The 24,643-nt window shown below is 40.7% G+C and overlaps 1 protein-coding gene across 10 annotated transcripts in view; it reads right to left on the bottom strand.

Moving 5' to 3' along the window:
• ESR1 (estrogen receptor 1) overlaps positions 1-24,643 on the bottom strand; it is a 380,558-nt gene that overhangs the window by 70,420 nt on the left and 285,495 nt on the right. For all 10 annotated transcript variants that reach the window (XM_034669311.1, XM_034669310.1, XM_034669319.1 and 7 more), the window contains one exon: positions 11,492-11,630. In XM_034669311.1, the coding sequence (XP_034525202.1) occupies positions 11,492-11,630 (139 nt within the window). The remainder of the gene's footprint in view (positions 1-11,491; positions 11,631-24,643) is intronic.

Here is a 24,643-nt window from a genome sequence, read left to right as displayed (position 1 = left end):
CTGGTGGAAAAGCACAATGACACAGTGTCATAGGTAGTAAAAAAATTTTCCAATAATCTAGCAAAATTATGTATGCATGTATTTTTTCTATAATTTTATTTATTTTATTTCATCATGATAAGTGTACTCTTTAAACCCCATCTGTAATTTCCCCCATCTCCCACCTAGCACCCCTGGCAACGATTTGGTTGTTCTCTATAATGAAGTGTCTGTTTCTTGATTTGTCTCTCTCTCTTTTTTTCCCTTTGCTCATTTGTTTTGTTCCTTAAATTTCACATGAGTGTGATCATATGGTATTCATCTTTCTCTGACTTACTTCACTTAGCATTATACATTCTAGCTCTATCCAAGTTGTTGCAAATGGCAAGATTTCATTCTTTTTTAAGGCTCAATAATATTCCACTGTATAGATATATACCACATCTTCTCTATCCATTCATCTATTGATGGACACTTGGACTGCTTCCACAGTTTGGCTGTTGTAAACAATGCTATTGTAAATAATGCAATAAATACAGGGGTACATGTATCCCTTTGAATTAGTGTTTTTATATTTTGGGGGGCAATTACCCAGTAGAAATTACCTGTACCATAGGGTAGTTCTATTTTTAAGTCTTTGAGGAACCTCCATGCTTCTTCCACAATGGCTACGCCAATTTGCATTCCCACTAGCAATGCACAAGTGTTCCCCTTTCTCCACATGCTCGCCAACACTTGTTTCTTCTGTTGTTGATTTTAGCCATCCTAACGGGTGGGAGGTAATATCTCATTACAGTTCTGATTTGCATTTCTCTGATGACCAGTGATATGTATGCATGTATCTTTTGATCCAATAATCCCACATCTAGGAACCTATCACAAAGACAGTCTGAAAAAAGTACAAATGACTTATTCACAAAGTTATCTATTGTGGCCTTTTTTTGTCATTTATAGCATAAGACTGGAAGGAACCTACATGCCCATCCATAGGGGATTTCACACAATGGAATATAAAATAATCATAAAAAGGAATAAGGAAGCTCTTTATACACATACATGTTATAACCTCCAAAGCAATATGCAGAATATTATATACAATGATTATTTTCATGTATAGGGTGGGGATATGAATATACATATAGTTTCAAAGGTGCTTATATCCTAATTTTATCCACTGAAAAGCCTAGAAATAATAGGAGCTCAAAAATAGCGAACACACCAAGTGCCAAGATTGAGCTCTAAATACCAATTTCTCTGAAACAAATAAATGAGTGCTCCTTGTAGAAATGGTTGGTTCCGCCTCTGGGGCAGAAAATTTACAACACAAGGTTGGGACATGCTCAAGGAGGCATCAAGGATGAATGACATATGCCAAAATGACACAGCAGAAGTCATATGAAGAACACTATTAGCCACAGATGGGACAACTGAAGCACCACAGAAGGATAATAAATCAACTGACTGGGCATTAAGGAGGGCATGTGATCCGATGGGCACTGGGTGTTATATGCAACTAATGAATCACTGAACGCTACACCAAAAACTAATGATGCACCATATGTTTGCTAATTGAAATTAATAAAAAAATTTAAAAAAAAATAAAAAATCAATCAACTGATTGATACACCTGAATAAACAAAACTCCACTAGCTCATAATGTCAGTAAAAAATTCTCATGGGACGTTGATGCTGCTGCCATCCACAACTAGAGCTCCACGGCCTTTTACCACCAAACATTTCAAAAGCTAGTTTACATTTCCTTTCCCTAATTTTTCCTGCCCATCTTCTCTTTTATACATTATACTTTCATTTGACACGTTGATACTCTGGTTGTTGTTGTTGTTGTTTTCCTACCTCTTTACTAAAAATGTCCTCCTTAGGGACAACTGTGATCCCTAAGTAATAAATGCTTAGTCCCTTCCCCTTGCTCCGACACACTTCTCTGGAGTAGTTAGCATAATTCGCCATCCTTCTCCTTTGGAAAGCCATCCCTCCCTTGGAATCAGAGACTGTGCTTCTGTTCTCAAACAACTGTGCCTTAGCCCCAGGCTGGCAGACAGGGATTCCCTTCTCCTTGCAACTCCTAAAGGTCAGCCTTTTCAGAGGTCTTTCTTTCCTCAGCTCTTCAGACATCTCCTTCTCCACTGTCTTGTCTGCTTATCATTGTCATCCCACACTTTGAACTATGGAGACGACTTGAATTTTTTATCTCCATCTCTCTTCTGACATCCAACTTCCTACTGAACATGGCCTTTAGTATATCCTCCCTATACCTTAAACTCAACATGTATAAAGAAAAGTTCATCGGCTGTCCCCAATACCTACTCTTTCCCCAGTCTTCCTAACTCCTGTCCATAGCACTGTCATCCCTTCAGTGGCCACAGATCTCAAAAACCTTCTTCATCCGGGCGCTCTACGCCACACCCGCACCGATGTAAGGGTTTGCTCAGGCTCTGCTCTCCTCAGAGGCTGAGGTGGATCCAGCTGCAGCCTCAACTGCTCATCCTGACCAGACCCGGAAGATACAGGAGAAGCCCTTTTCCTCTCAGGGGTCTGCAGTAACCAACCTTTCTTTATCATCGTAGCATGCTTGTTGCACCTTATTTTCCAATGACAAAGTCATGATGGATCTTATAGTCAGTGACAATGAAGAGTGGTAAATCACGTAGACAGGTTAAGAAACTGATTCTCTACTATGGCATAAAACCAAAGAAAATACCAATGGTGTGCTTTTTCCATCTCTTTTGCATTTGATGAAATGAAAATCAAATAACAAATAAGAATATTTAATGACTTAAAATGCCACTAGAAGCATCAGAACAAAGACTTCATCCTTATTTGTATTAGGAGCCCACAAGGAGAAGTCAGTAACACCAAAAAAAAAAGAATGGAACTTAACCATAGATCAGAAGGTCATATAACCATGACACTAATAATAAAGACAATTTTGGCTTTTAACAGGAAATGGAAACAAACACAGTAATTTCTTTGATCCTGAAGCCAAACCTCGATGCACTCATAAAATTAAGAGCTGTCATCAATAGGAAAATATCCAAGTAGTGCTAACACCTTGACATAGTATTTCAAAGATGCATAATCTGTGATCGTCGACCTTGATAAACCTTTGCTGAAACCTCTTGCTGCCCTCCTGACAGCTCCAAAGGGACCAACACATGGAATGTTCTCACCTTTGGAGTTATCTATATCAGAGTATACTTTAATGCAGGATAAATGTATAGTAAGTATATTTATGCCAGCATGGGAACGTCAGGAGTGAATTGGTATACCAATGCAAGTATCAACCAACGGTTGATTTTTACTCTGAATCTATAACCATTAGAAACTGATGGAGGAAAATACACTAGACGTGAACGAACTGGGGTGTGGTGGGGACCTGCTTAGGTCTTGCTTTTGCTTGCATTCATCTGTACACCAATATTACTCTACCAGTAGACAGTAAATTCCCTGAGGACAGGCGTGCTTCTTACATTTTTTTCCCATATCCTCCAGTATCAGGCAGCACCCCAGAGACATGGTGGTACTCCATAAATACCTACTGAGTTGACTTACACTGAACCCTAACTCACAGACTTGAAGTTGGTCATCTCCCTTTTATCATTGGATTTTAATGGGACTTTTAAAATGAATGAGAATCTTTCCGATGCCCACTACGGAGAGGTGCCCGGGAGGAAAGCAGATCTGAAGGGGATTACCTGGTTATCCCTGTGTAGCATGTATGCCTTAAATAATATTAAGATATAAAATTAAACTGTCAAAAACACTATTTTGATTATAGTTAAGTCCATTAAGCTGATGTTTAATTGATAATGATAAATGGTGAATACAAAAATAATATGGTATGAAAAACGTAAGAAGTCAAATTAACCTCCTACACAGGATTAATTCTTGGGTTGGAATTCTGCCTTTTCCTCTGGAGCAATTTTATGTTGAGTGGATCCTTACTGTTTACAGGCTTATTCCTCTTGAGAAGTTAAAGACTTGTGGTTTAGAAAGGTTTATAATAGAGTGCTACTAAGTTGCTTCTGTTTTTAAGGAGAAACCTTGGTTTCAATGTTTAGGGGGTTTTTGCCTTTTTTTTTTTTAAAGATTTTATTTATTTATTTGACAGAGATAGAGACAGCCAGTGAGAGAGGGAACACAAGCAGGGGAAGTGGGAGAGGAAGAAGCAGGCTCATAGCAGAGGAGCCTGATGTGGGGCTCGATCCCACAACGCCGGGATCACGCCCTGAGCCGAAGGCAGATGCCCAACCGCTGTGCCACCCAGGCGCCCCTTTTTGCCTTTTTCAACAGAACCTCTACAAATAAAAGCTTTCATGACTTGATGGTCAAACGACTTTTCCTGAAATTCCAGTATGTGTGTATGTTTAATATCTTTCATGAGATAAAATTCACATATCGTATAATTACCCCATTTGAAGTGCATAATGCAATTGGTTTTTAGTCCAATAAATATTTTGATTCATTTTCAATCACAGGTAAGCAGTAATAATGGCAGGTTGCTAATTTCTCCCTTTATTTGGCCTCAATTTTTCTCCTGTACCGTTTACAATTTCACATTCCCAGGATTTGTCAAAATGCTAAATGAAAGACTTTTATAAATCAGTCAATTGTCATCTGCTGTTGAGTAATTAAGGACTCGGAACTGGAAAGAACCAATGGATCCAGAGTCAGAATATAAATCTTCTTACCTATATTCTCATACAATTAATGAGATATAGTACAGAAGACAACCCACTGCAGTACTGTACTCATTAAAGAAGTTAAATAAATGTTGCTTTCCTTTCTTTTCTTTTTTAATCCAATTCTATAAAGTACCGGAAAAAAAAGGTTATGAACACATTTCTTTTTTTTTCTTTCTTTTTTTTTTTTTTAAATGATATATTTGGGATTTTTTTTTTTTTTATTCGACAGAGATAGAGACAGCCAGTGAGAGAGGGAACACAAGCAGGGGGAGTGGGAGAGGAAGAAGCAGGCTCATAGCAGAAGAGCCTGATGTGGGGCTCGATCCCAGATCGCCAGGATCATGCCCTGAGCTGAAGGGAGATGCTTAACCACTGTGCCACCCAGGCGCCCCTATGAACACATTTCTTGAGATGTGAATGAAGCAAACAGTTATGCAAACCAAAGCACACCTGGAAAGTTACAGAGGGAATCCAGCAGAACTCCCGGAGTGACGAAAACTGTCTTCGGTCCAGGACTGGCTTTTCTGATGGGTAGATCCCTCGTCCCCCACCCTTCCCATGCACCTGCTTCCCCAGCTACTATAATGCCCCCCTTCCATATGGCACACATTTTTTAGAGAGGAGAAATCTGCAAAGGGAATACAGAGAGAGGTCCCTCTCTTCACACCCAAGAAACCTTTGGAATGATTACATTCTGAATTCATTGACTTATTTCAGAACTTTATTTTTTTACTCCTCCGAGGAAAGAATCTGCAAAGAATTTACATCAAGCTTTACACAGGGAAAAAAAGGTTATTAAAAAAAAAAAAAGTCAATAAAAGTGTTGCTGGAAGCACTGTTTTATTTGCATATTTTTATTTACATTTTTTCCTGAAATATTTACAATAAACAAGCTAAACTGAGAAATGTTCTTGCTTCTAGAAAATGGCTTTTTCTTTTCCATTTAAAATGAATGTATCATCTGGAAACAGTCTGCTACTTACTAGAAGAAGCCAAATGTTCTCTCTGGTGCAGCAACCTGTTTTTCTCTTAAGGAAGAGAACTCACTCCTATTCCATGCCTACAAGTAGAACTTTCCGCTGTTCGATACTATTTCCTACAGGCAGAGCCTCCTGGTGTGGAAGCAAGGGAAGGAGCTAGATCAACAACCCTCTGGCCAACACCGGGTGAGGAGAATATTCTGCAGTCGAATGAAGCCCTGCTTTTCAAATGGATGAATAGTTGTTTCTCTGAGAGTACGTAGGACTCGAAACAGAGTGCTTTGGCTTCACTGAGAAATCCGCAAATATTTCTCAGAATTTGTTAGCGCTGATGGCACCAGCAAAACAATTAGATTGAACCTTGGAAACTGGACAGCCTTACTGAACACGCGATTTACATTGTTTCCTCTAACATCACATCTTCCTTCCAGTGATAGTAAACTGCACGCCTGCAAGAACAAAGTGACCCCACCAGGAATGATATATGCTGACCATTTTTGCTTCCGTTTTCAGTCTATATTTTTCCAAGGCGAGCACTCAAGCAGGACTAAACGAAGAGACACATTCCTAGTTGACACAGGGGACATACTTTGTGTTTTCTGGTGCCAAAACACAACAGAGGATTAGGTACTAGAATGGAAAATAGTTCTCTCCATTTCCTGATTACTTTCACAGGCGTTCTTATTATCTTTAACTTTCCTCTTGTAAAACACACACACACACAGCACAAGAAATTACTGGGTTCTTTATTTATACCTTATAATAACTTTATTTCTTGGTTTTTCGCAGGAAGAGATGACAGCATTAAGTGCTTGGAACTCACTGTTGCAGGACACAGGGAAGAACTGGAAAGTGTGGGTAGGCTAAGCACGCCAAGGGTAAAATTAGCCTTCGAGCATATGACTACCAGGAAAGCTCCAAACTACCAGAATCAAGATATCATGGGTTGTCATCAGGGAGTAAATCAGGCAATAACTCTTTTTAAATAGACTCGATATAAGAAATATGTCCTCCGTTCACAAATGTGGGATGGCAACCCAGCAGGTTTTTATATTCCTGTAATCACTAAACCCCATGTGCCAGTAACTAACATCTGAATAATCACAAGGCATGGCTGGGACAAATTTTATCCTCCTGATGGCCTTGCAAGGCACAAGGTTTGAGAGAACGGGACATCATTGTAATCAATCGCAGATAAGCCCCCCGTCTCCAGTTAGCAACGTTGGTAATCCGTGGGTGACGGGACTACATGGGACTCCTGGCTTTCCCTTTTCCCTGTTTCTACGTAGACGCAAACAGCCTACGGAGGTGGCTGACTTTTCAAAGATTGTGTCACAAAGCCTGAGCTAAAATTAAAAGGAGGAAGCTAACGCTCATTTTGTGCTTACCACCTGTCAGTTAAGCTTTGAAACTTAGGGATTCCTACAGTTGGTTACAAAAAATGTTTACTGTGTACACCCTGATGGGAAAAGAGCAACAGGGAGGGCAGAGTGATTTATGCTAATCAGGGAGTTGGATGTTATCAACAGCGTTGGGAGCCTGCAAGGTTAAAACATAAACAGTTCTCCGCTATCACTCAAAACCATCTTGCAGGTTGACAGGACTTCAAACAAGTTGCTGATCACGTATTTTTACTGCTATGCATAGATCAATGCCATCAAAGGGAGTCATCCCTCTAATACGAAGGATAATTTAATAATACTGAAATTACCTAATATTTGGGTGCATGTTAATTAGGAAAGTATAGAAAACTTTATATTATAAATCAAATTTTATTTTTTATATTTTATATTATTTATATAATTTACACTTATTTATGTACTTTTCTAATGATGAAAAGGTGCCTGAGTGTCCTTAAATGCATTAAGATCTTGAGGAGTTTACTTGATAGTGGCTTTAGTTATGGGAAAAAATAGGAACAAGCTGATCCTTGTTTGGAATTCAGAAGCTGCAGAGCAGGCTGGTGGAGTAGCAGCAGAAGTGTAAGCCTAAGCCAAACACATTTAGTAATTTTAAAAGTCCTTTCAAAACAGACAGATTTTAATTTCTGCAAAGTCTTTAAGGGACCAAGCCAGGAATTGATGAGTTGCAATGAATAAGGAGTGAGTGAATTCAGTGCCAAGAGCAGCTGAAATGTCCATCAGATAATGTAGATTCTCCCGCCGGCCACCAGCCCCTCGGGTGACCTCAGCCAGTGAGATCAGCAAACACTTACTGGGACTCATACAAGACTTTGTACACTGGAGGGAACAAAAAGATGTACGAGCTCTGGTTCCTGCCCACAAGAGGCTTACGAGCTGGTGACGAAGAGTCAAGACACACAATCACAATGTCTGCATGGTGGAAGGGGACTGGGAGCAGACCACACACACCGCCTTGAGACCAAGGAAAGGCCCCCTTCACACACAGAAGGGAGAGTGTGAAGAAGGTTTCATGGAAGAGCACATCTGAAATGAGCCATAAAGAATGGGTAAGTTGCTGACAAGGAATCCTAAAGGCAGACGACCTTTCAGAAAAACTTGAAGTGTGTAGTTATGTTTATGCCCCTCAGGCTGAGTTCAGGACCCGGGTGCTTTTAGCCTGGACAAGAGCTCACCAACGTCACCTAATCCTCAGCGCTGCCTTTGGACTCACACCACCGGCCTTCCTCACGTGCAGCACTGGACTGGCTCTGCAGACATTTGTGTTTAGAGAGTCGTAATTATCAACCTAAGAAGTTGAGACAGTTTCTTCTTAAGGAATAGAAAGAACAAATTGAAGCTGAGTCAGGAAGCATCAGGATCACGACTGTGCCTTAGAAAGAAATTAGGGGCCACGCTGTGGGGGTCAGACTGAAGGAAAGAGGGGTGGTGGCCAAGAGAGATAGACGTAGTAGAGAAGCAATAATCTGGAGAAGGGACAGTGAGGACCTGTGCAGAGAGCACATGGGGGCAAAGGGATGGAGACCAAGGGGAGGTATGGATTTCAGAAACGGTTCAGAAATGACATGACAGCTGGATAGCCTAGTGGGTGGGGGGTGTGGAATCCATGATTAACTTAAACCTTATAGCTTCAGTGTCCGGGTGAATGTTGACGTCACAAGCACAGAGAATAAAGAAAAGGAACAAAATGGATAAGGAAGATAATATATTCAAATGAGGCATATGGTGAGACTGAAGAGCTTACAAGGCATTGAAGTAGAAAAGTCTAGAAAAGTTGTTCTCAATGGGTCAGTTTTGCACCTCCCTTCCTGCCACGCACTGGGCATGTTTAGAAATGTCTAGAGATATTTGGGGTTGTTATCACTGGGGAGGAAGGGTGTTATGAGCCTCTAGTAGGTAGGGTCAAGGGTGCCGCTAAACATCCTAAAATATATGGAACAGTTGCCACAAGAAAGAGTGAACCCGCTAAAATGTCAGTAGCGCAGAAATTGAGAAATCCTGGTCTAGAGGAAGGAGAACTTCCTATCTGGAATTGAAGAAAGTAGGAAGAGAGGGAGATGAGAATTTTCACTCATTCACACTGCAGTGAGGGACTTCAGAGAATATTACCTACAATGAAAGTACGTGGAAAAGAAAGAGAAGCAGGTGGCTGACAAAATCCTAGACAATATCAATACCTCATTAGCAAATGAGTTCTTTGGGGTGGGGTAATGTCACAAATCATTTCACATTTATTTTTTTTATGTAAACACTACCCCCAACATGGGACCCGAATTCATGACCCCAAGATCAAGAGCTGAGCACTCTACTGACTGAGCCAGCCAGGTGCCCCAAGCCCTTTTATATTTAAAATGCAGTGACATGATAACTGTTTTCAGAAAGTGTGTACCCAGGAAGATAGACATGAATGAAATGGAGAATCATGGAGAAGTTCAGTTATGAATGAACATCCCAAAAAATTAAGCATTGAAGATACATTCCACTCTGTAGCAGGGAAGCATTATGTGGTCTGCAAATTTGTTATAAGTTGGTCACAGAACTACACAACTGCAACACAAGAGAATTAAGAAAGAAGAAGTTGGAGGAGGAGGAGGAAGGGAGGGGGAGGAAGTGGATGAAAAGAAAAGAAGGAAGGAAGAAGCAAAGGAAAACAAAGAAGAAGAGGTGTAGAAGGGGGAAAATGGCAAGACAAGAGCAACAAGCGGAAAGGAGGCAAGGGAAGGAGAACAGTAGAGACAACCACTGAAAGACACAGAACACCGTGTGAGCACAGTTCTAAGGAACAAGACTAGTGGCCATCCTCAAAAATTTTGCCAAACTCTAACGTGGGAATCTATTCCACAAAGAGCAAAATTTGCTTCTTGAACAGTATCACCAATGCTTTTCCAAAAGCTATCTAACACAAAATGACACCTGTACGGTTCTCCAGTATGTAAAGAAACTTTGCTGTGACTCTGCTCCAGAGGGCTTGCCAGGGGAAGGGAAGCCTGGAGAGGGACCAGAGGTGGAGAGGTAGTGTAGTGCTCCAAAGTGAAGGAATGTGGAAGGATGCATCACAGGAAACATGGTAGCCTTGGACTGCTGAGCAGAGGCAAAGGAAGTTTGCAAGAAACAGCTAGAAGGTGGTCCTTTCCCATTCAAATTGTTATGTGGCCCAGAAATACTAGATATGCCTGGAAACCAAAGGAGGCATCACTGACCAAGAAAGAGGATGAAGAACATGTGCACAGGACAGAGGCAGTATGAGTGTTGAGCCAGATAGATCTTGAATTCCAATCTTGGCTCCACCACTGACTAGTTTGATGCTGTTTGCAAGTAGCAGAATGGCTCAAAACTTAGCTTCTTTCTGGTCAAGTGTGAATGGTAAGCTTCCCAGGCATGCTGGGATGTTGAAAGGACATCATGTATGTAAAGTGTTGAACATAGTGACTGGTGCCAAAGAGGGGCTCCATCAGTGGCAGCTGATGCAGCTTCATGTCGAAATCCTATTTCCCTAAGCAATGACCAAAAAAAAAAAAAAAGGGAACAATAGGACCCACGTTCTAAGTCAACCCAAACAGAATACATTTGAAAACTGAAATCTGGGGCGCCTGGGTGGCTCAGTTGTTAAGCGTCTGCCTTCGGCTCAGGGTGTGATCCTGGCATTCTGGGATCAAGCCCCACATCAGGCTCCTCCCCTGGGAGCCTGCTTCTTCCTCTCCCACTCCCCCTGCTTGTGTTCCCTCTCTCGCTGGCTGTCTCTACCTCTGTCAAATAAATAAATAAAATCTTTAAAAAAAAAGAAAAGAAAAGAAAAGAAAAGAAAACTGAAATCTTCACTTTTGAAAGTGAACAAGTAACTTTCATGAATTCATAGAACTGGGAGTGGGCTTTGGAATGCTGGTCAAATTTCCTCCTTTAACTGATAGGAAAATTGGAGACAGAAACGAAGAGTCTATTGTGGTTTGGATGTGTATGGGCCAAAAGAGACCTTAATTAAAGGGAGGTTATTCATTTTTTTTATATGTAACACAAGGTGTAATATATACAAGATGTAATATATGTAACACAAGATGAAGGTGGAGTTAGAAAATTAGAGTCCATAGTTATAGAGATGTGTGTATACACACATGCATATGGGTATATATATACAAACATACATTCTATATGCATGTGTACATATAATATACAAATTATGTATGTGCATATTAGAAGTAACAGAACTCCTGTTATCGATGTCTAGCATCATCCAGCAGAAAGTTGTCCTTTGCTTTCTGTGAACTTCACTAGACTACATCTCCCACATTCACCCCTTTGTGAACATATCTCATAATGTTCTTGAGCACTTCACAGAGTACCAAATAAAAGAGTTCTAGGAATGGTGATTATAAAGGATGTGCTTCCCCCAAGCCACAGTCGTGTCACTTACCTGTCCAGGAGCAGGTTAGGAGCAAATAGGAGCTTCCCTGGGTGCTCCATGGAGCGCCAGACAAGTCCAATCATCAGGATCTCTAGCCAGGCACATTCCAGAAGGTGGACCTGATCGTGGAGGCTCAAATCGACAAAGCCTAAAACAAGACAAGAAAAACCTGCTGACTTAAAATGAAAAGTCATCATTACTAGGGAAATGAATGTACCCACGCACTTGAACTGATGAGGTCTATTTCCTATTAGATGGTATGACATGTAATAGAAGCACACATGATAGGAAAGTCAAGTAACTATTTTTAAAACTAGTATATCAATGAACATTAATGTAGCAGTAAGTTTCTTGATGTCTGAGTGTCACACATAGAAATATACTAATTTACACAATCCACTTAGCTTTCTGTAAAGTTCTATACTTAGTGTTAAAACTTACTATCTTAGACATTTTTTTTTTTACTTTAGACATCTTTAATGGCCCTCTGTGATTAGTATTTTTCATTTCTGATTCAGTCACAGTTATTTAAGTACAAGAAATTTAAACTATTTGCCTTAAACCAAACAGGAATTAGAGCACAGGTAAGACCAAAGTTACTAAATGTCTATTTCTTTGATTCATCATTAAGCCATGCTCTTTTTTTTTCACACCGTGTAAAAGAAAGACTAATGAAATAGCATGTGTAAATAAATAACCTGGGGGAGAATGAGTCAGATGAATAAAGGTGACATTATAATTACTTCTGGTAATGTTTGATAAAAGCTTTAATGGGAGATTAAAGCTTTTCCTAATCATCACTGACAATATGGCAGATCCCTAATGATAATAATAACAACAATAAGCAAGAGGAGGAGAAGGGGAAAAGGGAGAGGAGGAAGAAAAGAGAAAGAAGAGAAAGAGACATACTAATAGATGTACAGAGGTATCATACTGGCTCTGGAGTACACTGGGTCAAAATGGACTAACCTTGTTCTGGAAGAAACACTGCCTGAGGCAACAGGAAATGTTTCTTTTTCTCAGTACCCAATGTCTAATGGGATAAATTGACTCCAGTGAGCAGTACTTAAAACCAAAGCTCTCAAGGAAGTTTTAATTCTCTAAGATTTTACCCCAATCTTTTGGATAAAGTCTCAAAATAGCAATGTAAATGGACACTGTCAATTAAACTCACTTTCACAAATGTTAACATTCAAAAGTGATGTCTTCTGGGGTGCCTGGATGTCTTCTGAAGTGCCTGGGTGGCACAGTGGGTTGAGCGATCAACTGTTGGTTTCAGCTCAGGTCATGAGCTCAGGGTCCTGAGATTGAGCCCTGTGTCAGACTTCATGCTCAGCATGGAGTCTGCTTGAGACTCTCTCTCCCTGCTCCCTTTACCCCTCCCCCCACACTCACTCACTCTCTCTCTCTAAAATAAATACATCTTTTAAAAAAGTGATGAGGGGCGCCTGGGTGGCACAGCGGTTAAGCGTATGCCTTCAGCTCAGGGCGTGATCCTGGCGTTATGGGATCGAGCCCCATATCAGGCTCCTCTGCTATGAGCCTGCTTCTTCCTCTCCTACTCCCCCTGCTTATGTTCCCTCTCTCACTGGCTGTCTCTATCTCTGTCAAATAAATAAATAAAATCTTAAAAAAAAATAAAAAATAAAAATAAAAAAGTGATGACTTCTTTCATGACATTCGCTGTTTTATATGGGAAAAAATACAATCATGTGGTAATGTCATCCATGAAGACACATACACCATGTTATTCAATACCCTCCAGAAACCTCAATCAGGCAGGATGAGATCTGGGAGTATCTTTCAAGAGAACCACAGTGGGCCACATAACCATTCGACTTTGGAAAACCAAGGAGTATTTTCTGGTAGCAACCTTACATATTAAACTGAATCATACTTTTTAATTCTCACTTCAAAACTTCAGAGCTATTTAAGTCTGACAGTTTTAGTGGTCTCTTGGGAGCCTCAGAAGCTCACCATAACCATTTGTACCACATAAGTCTAGTGATTATGAAATCTGTCTGAAGAATGTCTGTAAGCAATAGTTTTCAGTCTGAGTCCAGCAGAATTGCTAGGGCCTTCCGCTGAGATAATGAAGATCTCTCAAAAAGAAACAGTCTCTTTCGTTATCGTTCCCAGCTACGCATATGGCCTTCAGACAAGGGTTATTATATCTCTTGCACAGTGTCCTGCAAGTTCCTGGGGCAGGGGTGGGGATGGGTGTGCAAAGATGACTATCAATCAACCTTCTCAATGAATGTGATGCTTACTGAAGACTGTCCATTAAAGACTCTCAATTCACAGCCAATGGAGAAAAATAATGTAGTAAATCCCAAACAGAATTATATTATCTATCTATAGACATCAAGTTTCAACCCTTAGCTATTTTCCTTATAAACAAGAGAAATGATCTAATGTGCAGTTTCAACTGGATCTTTATAATAACATAAAGGCATTCAACAAGGCCTTTCCTGAATACTCGAAAGTGCTGCCAATATGAAGAAGGGAGGGAGCAGCATTTATGGCATATGAATAGAGGCATCAGTGACAGATATTCTTACAGGTGACATAGTGAGAGACAATTCACCTCCCATCACTTGGGGACTCTCATCTTAGTGACGGTGACAGTGACAAGGGGCCCTGGGCCTGTGGAATCCACACCAGTGGGATAGAAGCTGTGGGCCTTATATACAATGGAATATTACTCAGCTATCAGAAAGAACGAATTCTCAACATTTGCTGCAACATGGACGGCACTGGAGGAGATAATGCTAACTGAAATAAGTCAAGCAGAGAAAGACAATTATCATATGATTTCTCTCATCTATGGAACATAAGAACTACGATGATCGGTAGGGGAAGAAAGGGATAAAGAAAAGGGGGGTAATCAGAAGGGGGAATGAAACATGAGAGACTATGGACTGTGAGAGGCAAACTGAGGACTTCAGAAGGGAGGGGGTGGGGGAATGGGATAGACTGGTGATGGGTAGTAAGGAGGGCACGTATTGCATGGTGCACTGGGTGTTATACGCAACTAATGAAGCATCAAACTTTACATCGGAATCTGGGGATGTACTGTATGGTGATTAACATAAGATAATAAAAAAAAAAAGAATGCATACCTAAAAAGTAGTAACAAGAGTTTGTTGAGACCAAGGGAAATCTGATGCAAGGAAATCTCATTTTGTAAAATAGAATTTTAAAAGAAAGCAAACATGGGTCTTTTCCTCTAGCCCACATTCACAGATGAAGTAATAGAGTATCAAGAGATGGAATATCCTAGAAGACAGAAATGCCTCACCCCCTACTCCCCACCCACCATGTGGACAGGGATCTAATGAAGTTGAGGGAGGTCTCTTTCACAGAGAAATAACCCTTTATGCATATAACTGGCTCATTATCTCCAGCTTCATCACAACGTAAATACATTACTGTCTTCTGTCCTCCATTATAAAATAACTGTTATTCCTCCAAGATTTTTATCTTAGTTTTAACTGTGAAAGGAACTCGTGGCATGTCCTCCTCCTTCCCTTGGGCCTCATGAGACCCTAAACACTCTTCTCACTCTGTTGGAGACTGCCAGACAAATTACTTAATTTGCCTTGGCACACCCTCCCTTACGGGGTTGACATGGCTCTTAGAAATGACATTGAAAAGTGTGCTGAGATCCTTAGGCAAAATGACTAATATAAGATGAATGCTTGTGAAGTTCTGCACTGCAGTGGGGTAAAAGGTAAAATCACAGTGGCTCTTCAGGATAAGCATGAGGAAAAATATGCACCATGGTAATTATATTTCTTTTTTTTTTAAGATTTTATTTATTTATTTGACACAGAGAGAAAAACAGCCAGCAAGAGAGGGAACACAAGCAGGGGGAGTGGGAGAGGAATAAGCAGGCTCCCAGTGGAGGAGCCTGACGTGGGGCTCGATCCCAGAACGCTGGGATCACGCCCTGAGCCGAAGGCAGATGCTTAAGGACTGCGCCACCCAGGCGCCCTGTATTTCTTATTTCCATGGGATAAATCTATAGAGATGCGAAGTGAGGTAGAAACGCTGGGGAAGAAAAAAAAGCAACTACAAAACTAGAAGCCAGGTGGTTGGTTCCCTTAGTAAATCCACTAGAAAAAAATATTAGTTTCCTGACCTTCAGAAAAAATTAATCATGTTCTCAGTCATATGATGACCCCAATGTTCTCCAAAATGTCATTTATGAAATTGCCTCTTAAATGCTTTTTGTGTTGCTCTAACTCAGTGGAAGAAGATTTAAATAATTCATCTCTTCCTCTGGATGCCAGAGACTCAGTGAAGAAGGGAGGATGGAGAAGGGGAAGGAGAAGAGGAGAAGAAAGGGGGGAGTAAAAGAATGGAACATGAGACTAAAGCATAAAGACAGCTACAAGCGGAACAAAATTTGGGATTTCTGGGAGAAAGCCTATAGAACAGATAATACCAGAGGAACCTAGATCCCAGTTCAAATGCTAAGCAGTCTGCATGCCCTCCATTTGTAATATTTTCTCTTTTTCTCCAGAAAATGGTCACCTGATGTCATACTATGGACATGTACCCCATAATATGACCTCCTGCCTCCAAATAAAATCTTAGATGCTCTTTTTATGCAGTTCCATTATAGAGAGACCCATTAAAACTGTGATTCCCATTCTATAACTCTTTAAGCTATATCCAATAACATACAAGTCCTGAAAATTTTTTAAGAAATGAGCTGAACCCATCTCAAACCCATGGTGGTCATGCATCACTCTTACCAAATATATACCATTGTTACAAAGTACAATAAATGGCAACAGATTATCAGCTGTTTAGAACTACTGAATCACAATGCAAGAGCATGGGCCTCCTTCCCAGCCTGGCCTACATCACTATGTCTGTGTGTATTCCAGCTTTCCTCTGCTGTAACAAAGGGAAGTGTACACAAGCCCGTCTCTGAACAATACCACTTATCCAGTGCTCTTATGTAATCACCATACTCATAGACGTCCACCTTGCCAATACCAAGCTGACACTTTCTCGAGGCTACAACAGCCCTCAATTCTCAAGCTCGATTACAAGGTATTTCCAACGTGAGATTTTTTTGATTATTGGGGGGGTGCATCCTCCCAACGGAATGAGGAGGATAGAAGTAATGAAAAGAGTATGAGCTGAAAAGTCAAGTAGACCTGGCTTGAAATTCTTCTGTGGCCTACAGCCAGTGACTTAAGATCTCTGAAAGCTCTTCCCAACTGTAAAATGCAGATGGACTGACCTACCACTTCGGGTTATTGTAAAAATTAAGGAGTTAGCAGATGTCCCAGGGTACCAGAGTCCTACTCAGTGAATATTCGTTCTACTTCCAATTCATCCCAACAGACCTGCAACTTCTTTGTAATAGAATGGAACACGACTTTTGCAAAGCTCCAAGAGAAATGTTTTGTTTCAAAATATTTTAGATTTAGAGCCTCAAACTTAAATTGGGCACTTTGGGTTTGCCCTGACTAAGTCATATTGTGTTTTCTGTTTCTATTTTTCTTTTTATTTATATACAAAAATAACCTAATAAAAAGGATAAAAGACTTCCTGGACATCAAACAGCTCTTACAAAACAACGTTTTCATGATTTAAAAGCAGAGGGAACAAAAGCATGTGGATTATATTTCTCCTAAAATACATACGTGAAGAAATGAGAAAAGAAAGCACGTTTGGGGTTTTATTACTCAAAGCATTTCAAGATGTTTAGCAAATCCAGAATGCAGCTGTATTTGTACACCCCAATATAAATGGTCGATGGTTTTCTACTGAACTCAGCAGACTTCCACACTGTGTTTGCTGCTCCTTATTTGCCTTGAGATAGAACGAAACTTGCCCTGTGGTGATGACCTATGCTGGGAAATAAAACAGCATTCTTGAGGCAACGCTCGCAAAAAAAAACCAGTGGTGAGTGAAGAAATGACTGTGACAAATTTCACATCTTAAAAATATGTCACATTTAGCATAGTTGATAGCCAATTAATTTGAGTCGAGGTTGGAATTCAGGGCAGAGTTTTGAAAGTAAACAAAAGTAGTGCTTTTTAAATGAATGGTGTAGATCTCGAATGCCCCTTATTAAGGTGACTATATGTTGAAAGAATTACAGATGATGAGGTTATGATATCTAAATAAAACCACAAACTTTCCAATCTTGACTCTGCAGCCTGACAAGGGTACCATGTTTTGATATCATATAATGAAGACATTTATGACATCATTACAATTCAACCATGGTTGGGTTTTTTTTTTTTTAAGATTTATTTATTTGAGAGAAAGAGCGTGCGCACATGGTGGTAGGTGGGGGCAGAGGGAGATAGAGAATCTCAAGCAGACTCCCTGCCGAGTGTGGGGCTCAATCCCAGGACCCTGAGATTATGACCTGAGCTGAAATCAAGAGTCAGACACTTAATCGACCCAGCCACCCAGGCACCCCCACCATTGTTGAGCTTTAACCACTATCCCCTACACTACTTTCAAGGAACCACACCCCTTACAATGCCCCTTGGAAAAATTATTAGACTGACCCATGGAAATGTATTCATACTTTACTTCAAAAATTTTCCAGCATTCTTTCCCCTGCTCTGGACATTAGGTTAGATTTTTTTGTTTGTTTGTTTGTTTGTTTGTTTGTTTGCAGTAGGCTCTATGTCCAATGTGGGGCTTGAACCCAGGACCCTGAGATTAAGAGTTGCATATTCTACCGGCTTAGCCATCCAGGTGCTCCCTGGACTTTAGACCATATTTATTGTTTAGTCATCATAAACGCTTCTAGGTATGGATTTGTGCAATAGCTTATGGTTAAATTTTACTTACCAACAGTTGATTATTTTTTACACATCAACACATAGGATATGAAAAAAATGTATGGGAATAAATTGTGTCTGATCTAGAAAAGTAATTATAGAACTTCTTTGATAAGCAAGAAAAGTAGAGCTATATTGAAATGTACCTCAAGATCTTAAGGCTTAGGATTACATATTGTAGCATATGTAAAATAATTATAACACAATGAAGGAAATTATTCCTGACGTTAAATAGGAGCTTCATAAAATATTTCCCTGAACTTGTATTTAGCAATTTTGTTGACAACACACTTTTAAATGGCCAGATACATATTTTCTTATTTTTCTAAGGCTAGATAGATCTTAATTCTGATCATAGCATTGTGAAATGGTGAATATTTTCTTTTTAAAAATTATGTTCTCAGTTTTGAATATGTCATTGCATCTTCGGGAAAGGGATAGATGAAGCTATTGGGCTACATCCCTCATGTAAGCATTCATTTATTCTGCAAATTTCTCTCTAAATTTAATAATAAGAAAAGGTTCTCCTCTCCTAAAGAACTGATGGGCTTCTTTTTTTGGAAAGTAAGAACAACAGGGCTTACTACAGACTGCATGAAGCCCTATGTCAGGAAGCACAGACGTAAACACAATATCCAAAGGCAATAACCATTTTACCTGTTTCCTGGGAAAATGACTGCCTTACTCTTACTTTTTCTGGCTTTACTTTTCACTGTACTATTGAATTACAAGGCACCTCATATCAGACTTTGCCAAGTAGATAGAGGAATAAATCATTAAAATGTATGTTTGTTTTCACACACACATAACTATCCCCCTCTTTTTTTTTTCTTTCTATTTAACAAAAAATAAGTTATGTGATGAAAGATAAGGAAGTGGTTTGTCAGGAGAAAAGAATTAATCTCACAACTATATCTGACCAAAAAGAAAATAAGTCAAGACTTTCAGATATCAGGATTAGACTTGGGGATTTAAAAAAAAAAAAAAAAGTCCCTCAGAGAAAACAAAGCAGATGGCGACTCTACCTTGTTACCAACCCCATCTGTATTACACTCAGAGCCTTGGTTTATGAAGAGATGGTTGTCATGACAATAAGCATTTGAGAAGAGTTCTGGAGAAGCTGATGGATTTAAGAGTGTCTCCTAGCTTCCCAATTTTTGAAACTCACAGAAAAAAAACCATTCCCTCCATCCACCAAATAAACAATTCTACTACTTCTTGTATTGGCTACAATTATTCTCTATTGACAGTATACATTTTTTGTACTCTCTCATGTCAAAATCCTCCTTGGAGGGACAGAAAAGCTCTTTCCTCTGATACAGCACAGCTTGAAGGTAAACTAGTCTTTTATTTTTAATCAGCAAGGGCAATCGTATTAACTACAGCATTTTTTTTTTCCTTACCAGCTCTGAAAAAAAAAAAAAATCAATTTCAGCTTAAATGAATAAGGGGAAAAAAGTAAAAGAAATTATTTTCCAGTTTCTGAGAGTAGATTGCAAACTAAAGAAGGAAAAAAATTAATAAACTATAAAGTAAAGTACTTAAGCTTGTCCTTTGACGTGCTTGGCAAATGCACAGGAAGGCCAGCACTGCGGAGCGGCGCTGGGTTCGCTCCCAAAGAGCATGGATTGGCTGTGTTTGAAAAGTCAACAAGCACTTGTACCTTGGAACATACATTTTTTCCTGTCTAGCTAGAAGCAGACCTACAGAAGCATTTCAAATACTATTGTCATCAGTCTGAGTTTTCTGGATAACTGTATGCTCCCGGGAAACACTATAAATGTCAACACAAAGACTGAGAGGCAAGCAGACAATTCTTTTTAAGCAAGTCCCCTAAACAAATGGACAATGATGATTTCCTCTTCCTACCTCCCCCATGCCTAAGCCCCTCAATGAAACCAGAATTGATGATTATCTTACAGTTTTAGGGATTGTTTCCTGACATACAGGCACACACACACCTTTGCTAGAGGAACACCGATTATTGCCAATGATCCAGGGACATCAAGTTCTAGAATGAATTAGGAGCAAAAAAGAGGCTTATTCTCTCGTTATTTTTACTTAAATTCAGACCATTAAAATGGAAGTCTTCCAAGGCAAAATCACCGAGAAGTAACAGAAATGCTGAGTATCAAATCATATAACAACACTGCCTCTGAGAAACCAAAAGATAAGGCATAGGACCCCAACCCAAGAAGGGGTAGGCAGCCCCAAGTGTGAGGCCAGTGGGGACCTAAGAGTCTCACAAGCACATGGGGGATTTATTTAGAAAAGTTTCTTCCTCCTTTCCCGTCTTCCTACAGCTCTCTGCCTCTCACATGCTTGCCATTAACCTACACAAATTTCAACGCCAAAGAGAACAAACAACAAAATAAAGGAGAAAGAATCATTTCAGCCTCTTCCATCCCAGATCTGAAGTCAGTTATCACTGACCTTGTATACACCACTGTAGAGAGAGCCCATAAAGAAATTAGAGAGCCGGAGACAATTTTCCTTTAACCCATGATGGATCCTTTCATAAGCACAGCAGATCGTGCCAGGCCATTGAATAACCATGCTAAAAATAAGGTGGGTAGCTAGGGGAACCTATAAGAGAGATTCTCTAGATGTTAATTACCTTCAAAGCAAGAACTATTTCATTTCTTATTAGTTCAACACAGCCCTTGGCTTGGTATTGGGCTCCATCAATAATGTTGACTCCCTATGGATTACAACAGGAACTATAACAATATTTCCTAATAAAAATTAATAGTAACTGCATTAGTTTTGTAGAGCTGCTATAACAAAGTATCACAAGCTGGGAAGCTTAAAAAAAAAAAAAAAAGAAAGAAAGAAAAGTAAAAACCAGAAATCAGGAAACAACAGTTCCGGAGGCCAGAAGTCTGAAATCAAAATGTCAGCAGGGCCATGCTTTCTCCAAAGATGCTAAGGAAGAATCTGTTCTATGCCTTTCTCTTAGCTTCTGGTGTTGCTGGCAATCCTTGGCATTCCTTGGCTTATAGATTCATCATTCCAATCTCTGCCTCCATTATCACATGATGTTCTCTGTGTGTCTTTGTATCTCTTCTCTTTTTCTGAAGACACCAGTCACACTGGATTAGGGCCCACACTAACTGAGTATGATCTCATTTAAACTTGATTACATCTGCAAAGACTGTTTCTAAGTAAGGTCACATTCACAGGTACTAGAGGTCAAGGACTTCAACATATCTTTTGGGGAGGTACAATTTAACCCCCAACAATAACAAACTGTAAACACTGTACCTCTTACATGGTCATGCTCAACATTCACCAAATACTACTGAGCATCTCCAAAATATATAAACCTAGCATGAAGCTGGGTACTATGAATACAGAGACGGGATAACATTCTCATTTTCAAAAAGGTCATAGTCTATAGAAGAATCAAGAAAAATGTCATAAGACAATAATGACATGTGTTGAGTGTCAACATGAGGAAAATATCTGAGCAGTGGGCACCTTGAATCTTTGAAGCTAGAAAAAGGCGATTCCTTAGGCTACAACATATGCTTTCCCCTCTTTCTAGTACACTCTTTTAATGACTTCAACTCTCTCAGCATCAAGATTAAGGTCTTATTCCTACAGTAGCTCTTCTTTGTATCAGTGCTTATTCGAGAATTCATCTCTCTCACGAGACTGGAAACAGACTGACCAAAGGGACTATGTCTCGATGACATTATACCTGCAGTACTTAATGTCGTATCTGGCTGAAAAAAAAAAAAACTCTTAAATATGTATTTGTCAAATAAACAGGGGGGAATAGGTAAATAAATGAATGAGATAAAATGAGTGTAAATGAATTATCTTCTGCAATTTGAAGGGCTTCCTGGAAGATCTCCAGCTTCTCAGTGAAGCAGAGATGAGAGGAATAAGGAAGTGGCAGGAGAGGGTGTTAGAAGAATATAGTGGAGGACTGAGATAGTTGCTGTGGAAATAGGAAGAAAGCAAGAGCAAGAGGAAGAGTGAGAGAGAGAGACAAACAGACAGAAAGAGAGACAAAGCGCTAGATGGGCAAGTAGAATATTTGACAAAGAGCTGCTGGACTCTCCAATCTAACTAAAAATCAGTCTAAATATGATCATAGAACAAAATATTAATGCATCTTTCCCTTCAACTAGAAAAGTGTCCTTGTGAATACAGTGTCACTTATGTCCTAAAAATTCAGTGTAAACTATGTGTAGACCCAATTTTTTAAGGAGCAAAGAGTGAAATTTAAATACCCCATACATCTTTTTCCTACAAAGAAAAAGAATTTAATAACATTCCTAAGTACAGTACTTTTAAGAGTAGTTAAAAGCATGAATTAATTACAGAAAAATTAATTGCTTCACTCTTCTGAACACCTACTATGTGTCAGGCATATATTGATGTTAGGAACAAAAAAAAATTTAATATGTCTTGGTTTTTTTTTTATTATATTATGTTAGTCACCATACAGTACATCCACAGATTCCGATGCAAAGTTCGATGGTTCATTAGTTGCGTATAACACCCAGTGCACCATGNGCTGGCCGGGACACTGGCTCGGAAGAGGCTCCGGGGTTCTGAGTCTTGTCGGCGTCCAGCAGACGCTGCAAGAAGTGTGTGAGCCTGCAGGCTGAGCAGAGGCCTGGCGTGGGGCAGGAAGGATGGCTGGGAAAGTGTTGGGGAATGGGAGGTGCTGGAGACAAGACAGGGGCCATGGGGCCCTGTGAGCCACAGCCTTCCTCCTCCTGCCACAGGAACAGCTGCTCCCTCCTCTCGGTCAAACAAAAATCCGTTAGAGGGTGAGCTAATGTGTTTGCAGAGCTGAAATGCCACCAGGATGCATCCTGCTCACTTGGGAGGGTCAGGGCACGAGGCCCTGTTTCCAGGCAGCCTGCAGGTGACCAGAAGTCACACCAGACTGGTCCCCAAGCCCTGGTCTGACTCTCCAGCAGCTGCCAGTGGACACGAAAGAAGCCCCCCGTGACCTGGTCTCCCCTCTGACAGACTTCTTCCTCCAGATGGTGGATTTTCCCCAAAGGTGATCCATGATTCTTCACAGTGGCCAACGATGGCAGTTGTCTCTGCAGTGCCCCCCATATCCATGCATGCCCATCGTGGAGTGGCTGCAGAGCTGGGGGTGCAACTCAGTGATCGCTCACCTGTCCCCCATTCCTGTGCCCGCTTTGCCACCTTCCATGTGGACGTGTGACTATCAGTGTGGCCCCCACGACAGCACCATCCCTCCTGTGTCCATTGGCATCCAGAGTAATTTTCTGGGTCAGCCTTGCCTGCCGCCAACAGGAGTCTCCCAAAGGGCAGGAAAGGGTTTGTTGGCGAGCAGGGGGTTTCTCACTCTCACCCTGGCAGACGCCACTGCCCCTTTGCAGAGAGCAGCTAACCGGGATTTCACATGGTGCATTTGCTGGGTATGATGGAAAGAGAGAAACAAAATGAGTCCAAAGGCCTGGACACACCACGCCACATAACCGCTCACTAGCTACGTGATCCTGGGCATGTCCTTTGCAAGCCTGTTTCCCACCTTCAAACGGGGATGCACTTGTCCTGGTCACTTAGCCATTAAGGGACAGACAGGGTGAGTACAGCTGGCACCTCGGAAGCACTGAGCACGACAAAGTGTCCCCTCGGTCATTAATAAAACCTGAGGCTGCGTCAGCACAGGGTCCAGGAGCCAAGCTGCAGGGCGAAGGGGAAGTCAGGGCGGACTGGGCCTGTGTTATGGGGCCCCTGGTACATCAGGATCCCTGAAGGCTGATAGGTGGTGGGCTTGGGCCACAGAACACCTGCTTCTCACCTTCTCCAACGTCAGAATCATTTCAAGGGCTGGAAGCGAGCCAGGAATTTGGGACAAATTGTTAAAAATAAGGGATTCATTTAAAAAAGGCAAAACAATAGAAACCCGCCTAACACATTTTATGGATGACCACAGACCATCGGGATAACGTAGGACGGCACTTCCGTCTTTCCCTCCTTTCAGATCTCCTGCTGGCCAGACGGGCCTCTTCTTTCTCCCCTCACTGCTGGTTCTCTACTTACGTCTTCCACCTCCTTCTATTTTTGGCTTAGCGATTACCAGCTTTAAACCGTAACATGCCTATCGACAAAGCTGTGTGACATTAAACAGCATCTCTGCGTGTCACCAGAAGCAAGAACACTTACGCTTGAAACTTGCTTCCTTCCCAACCTCCCGTTTCTGTTGGTTGATAGATCAGCTCCATCTTGTTTTTAAACCGTCTACTCCTTCTGTTTGTCTTTTTTAAAGATATCATCGTTTACTTGGAATTACCAGTGTGTTCATGGCTTCCTCTCTTCAGGTTTTCTTGCATCTTTA

Source organism: Ailuropoda melanoleuca, chromosome 10 (genome assembly GCF_002007445.2).
Source record: "Ailuropoda melanoleuca isolate Jingjing chromosome 10, ASM200744v2, whole genome shotgun sequence".
Classification (NCBI taxonomy): Eukaryota; Metazoa; Chordata; class Mammalia; order Carnivora; family Ursidae; genus Ailuropoda; species Ailuropoda melanoleuca.
This window is presented reverse-complemented; position numbering and strand designations above follow the sequence as displayed.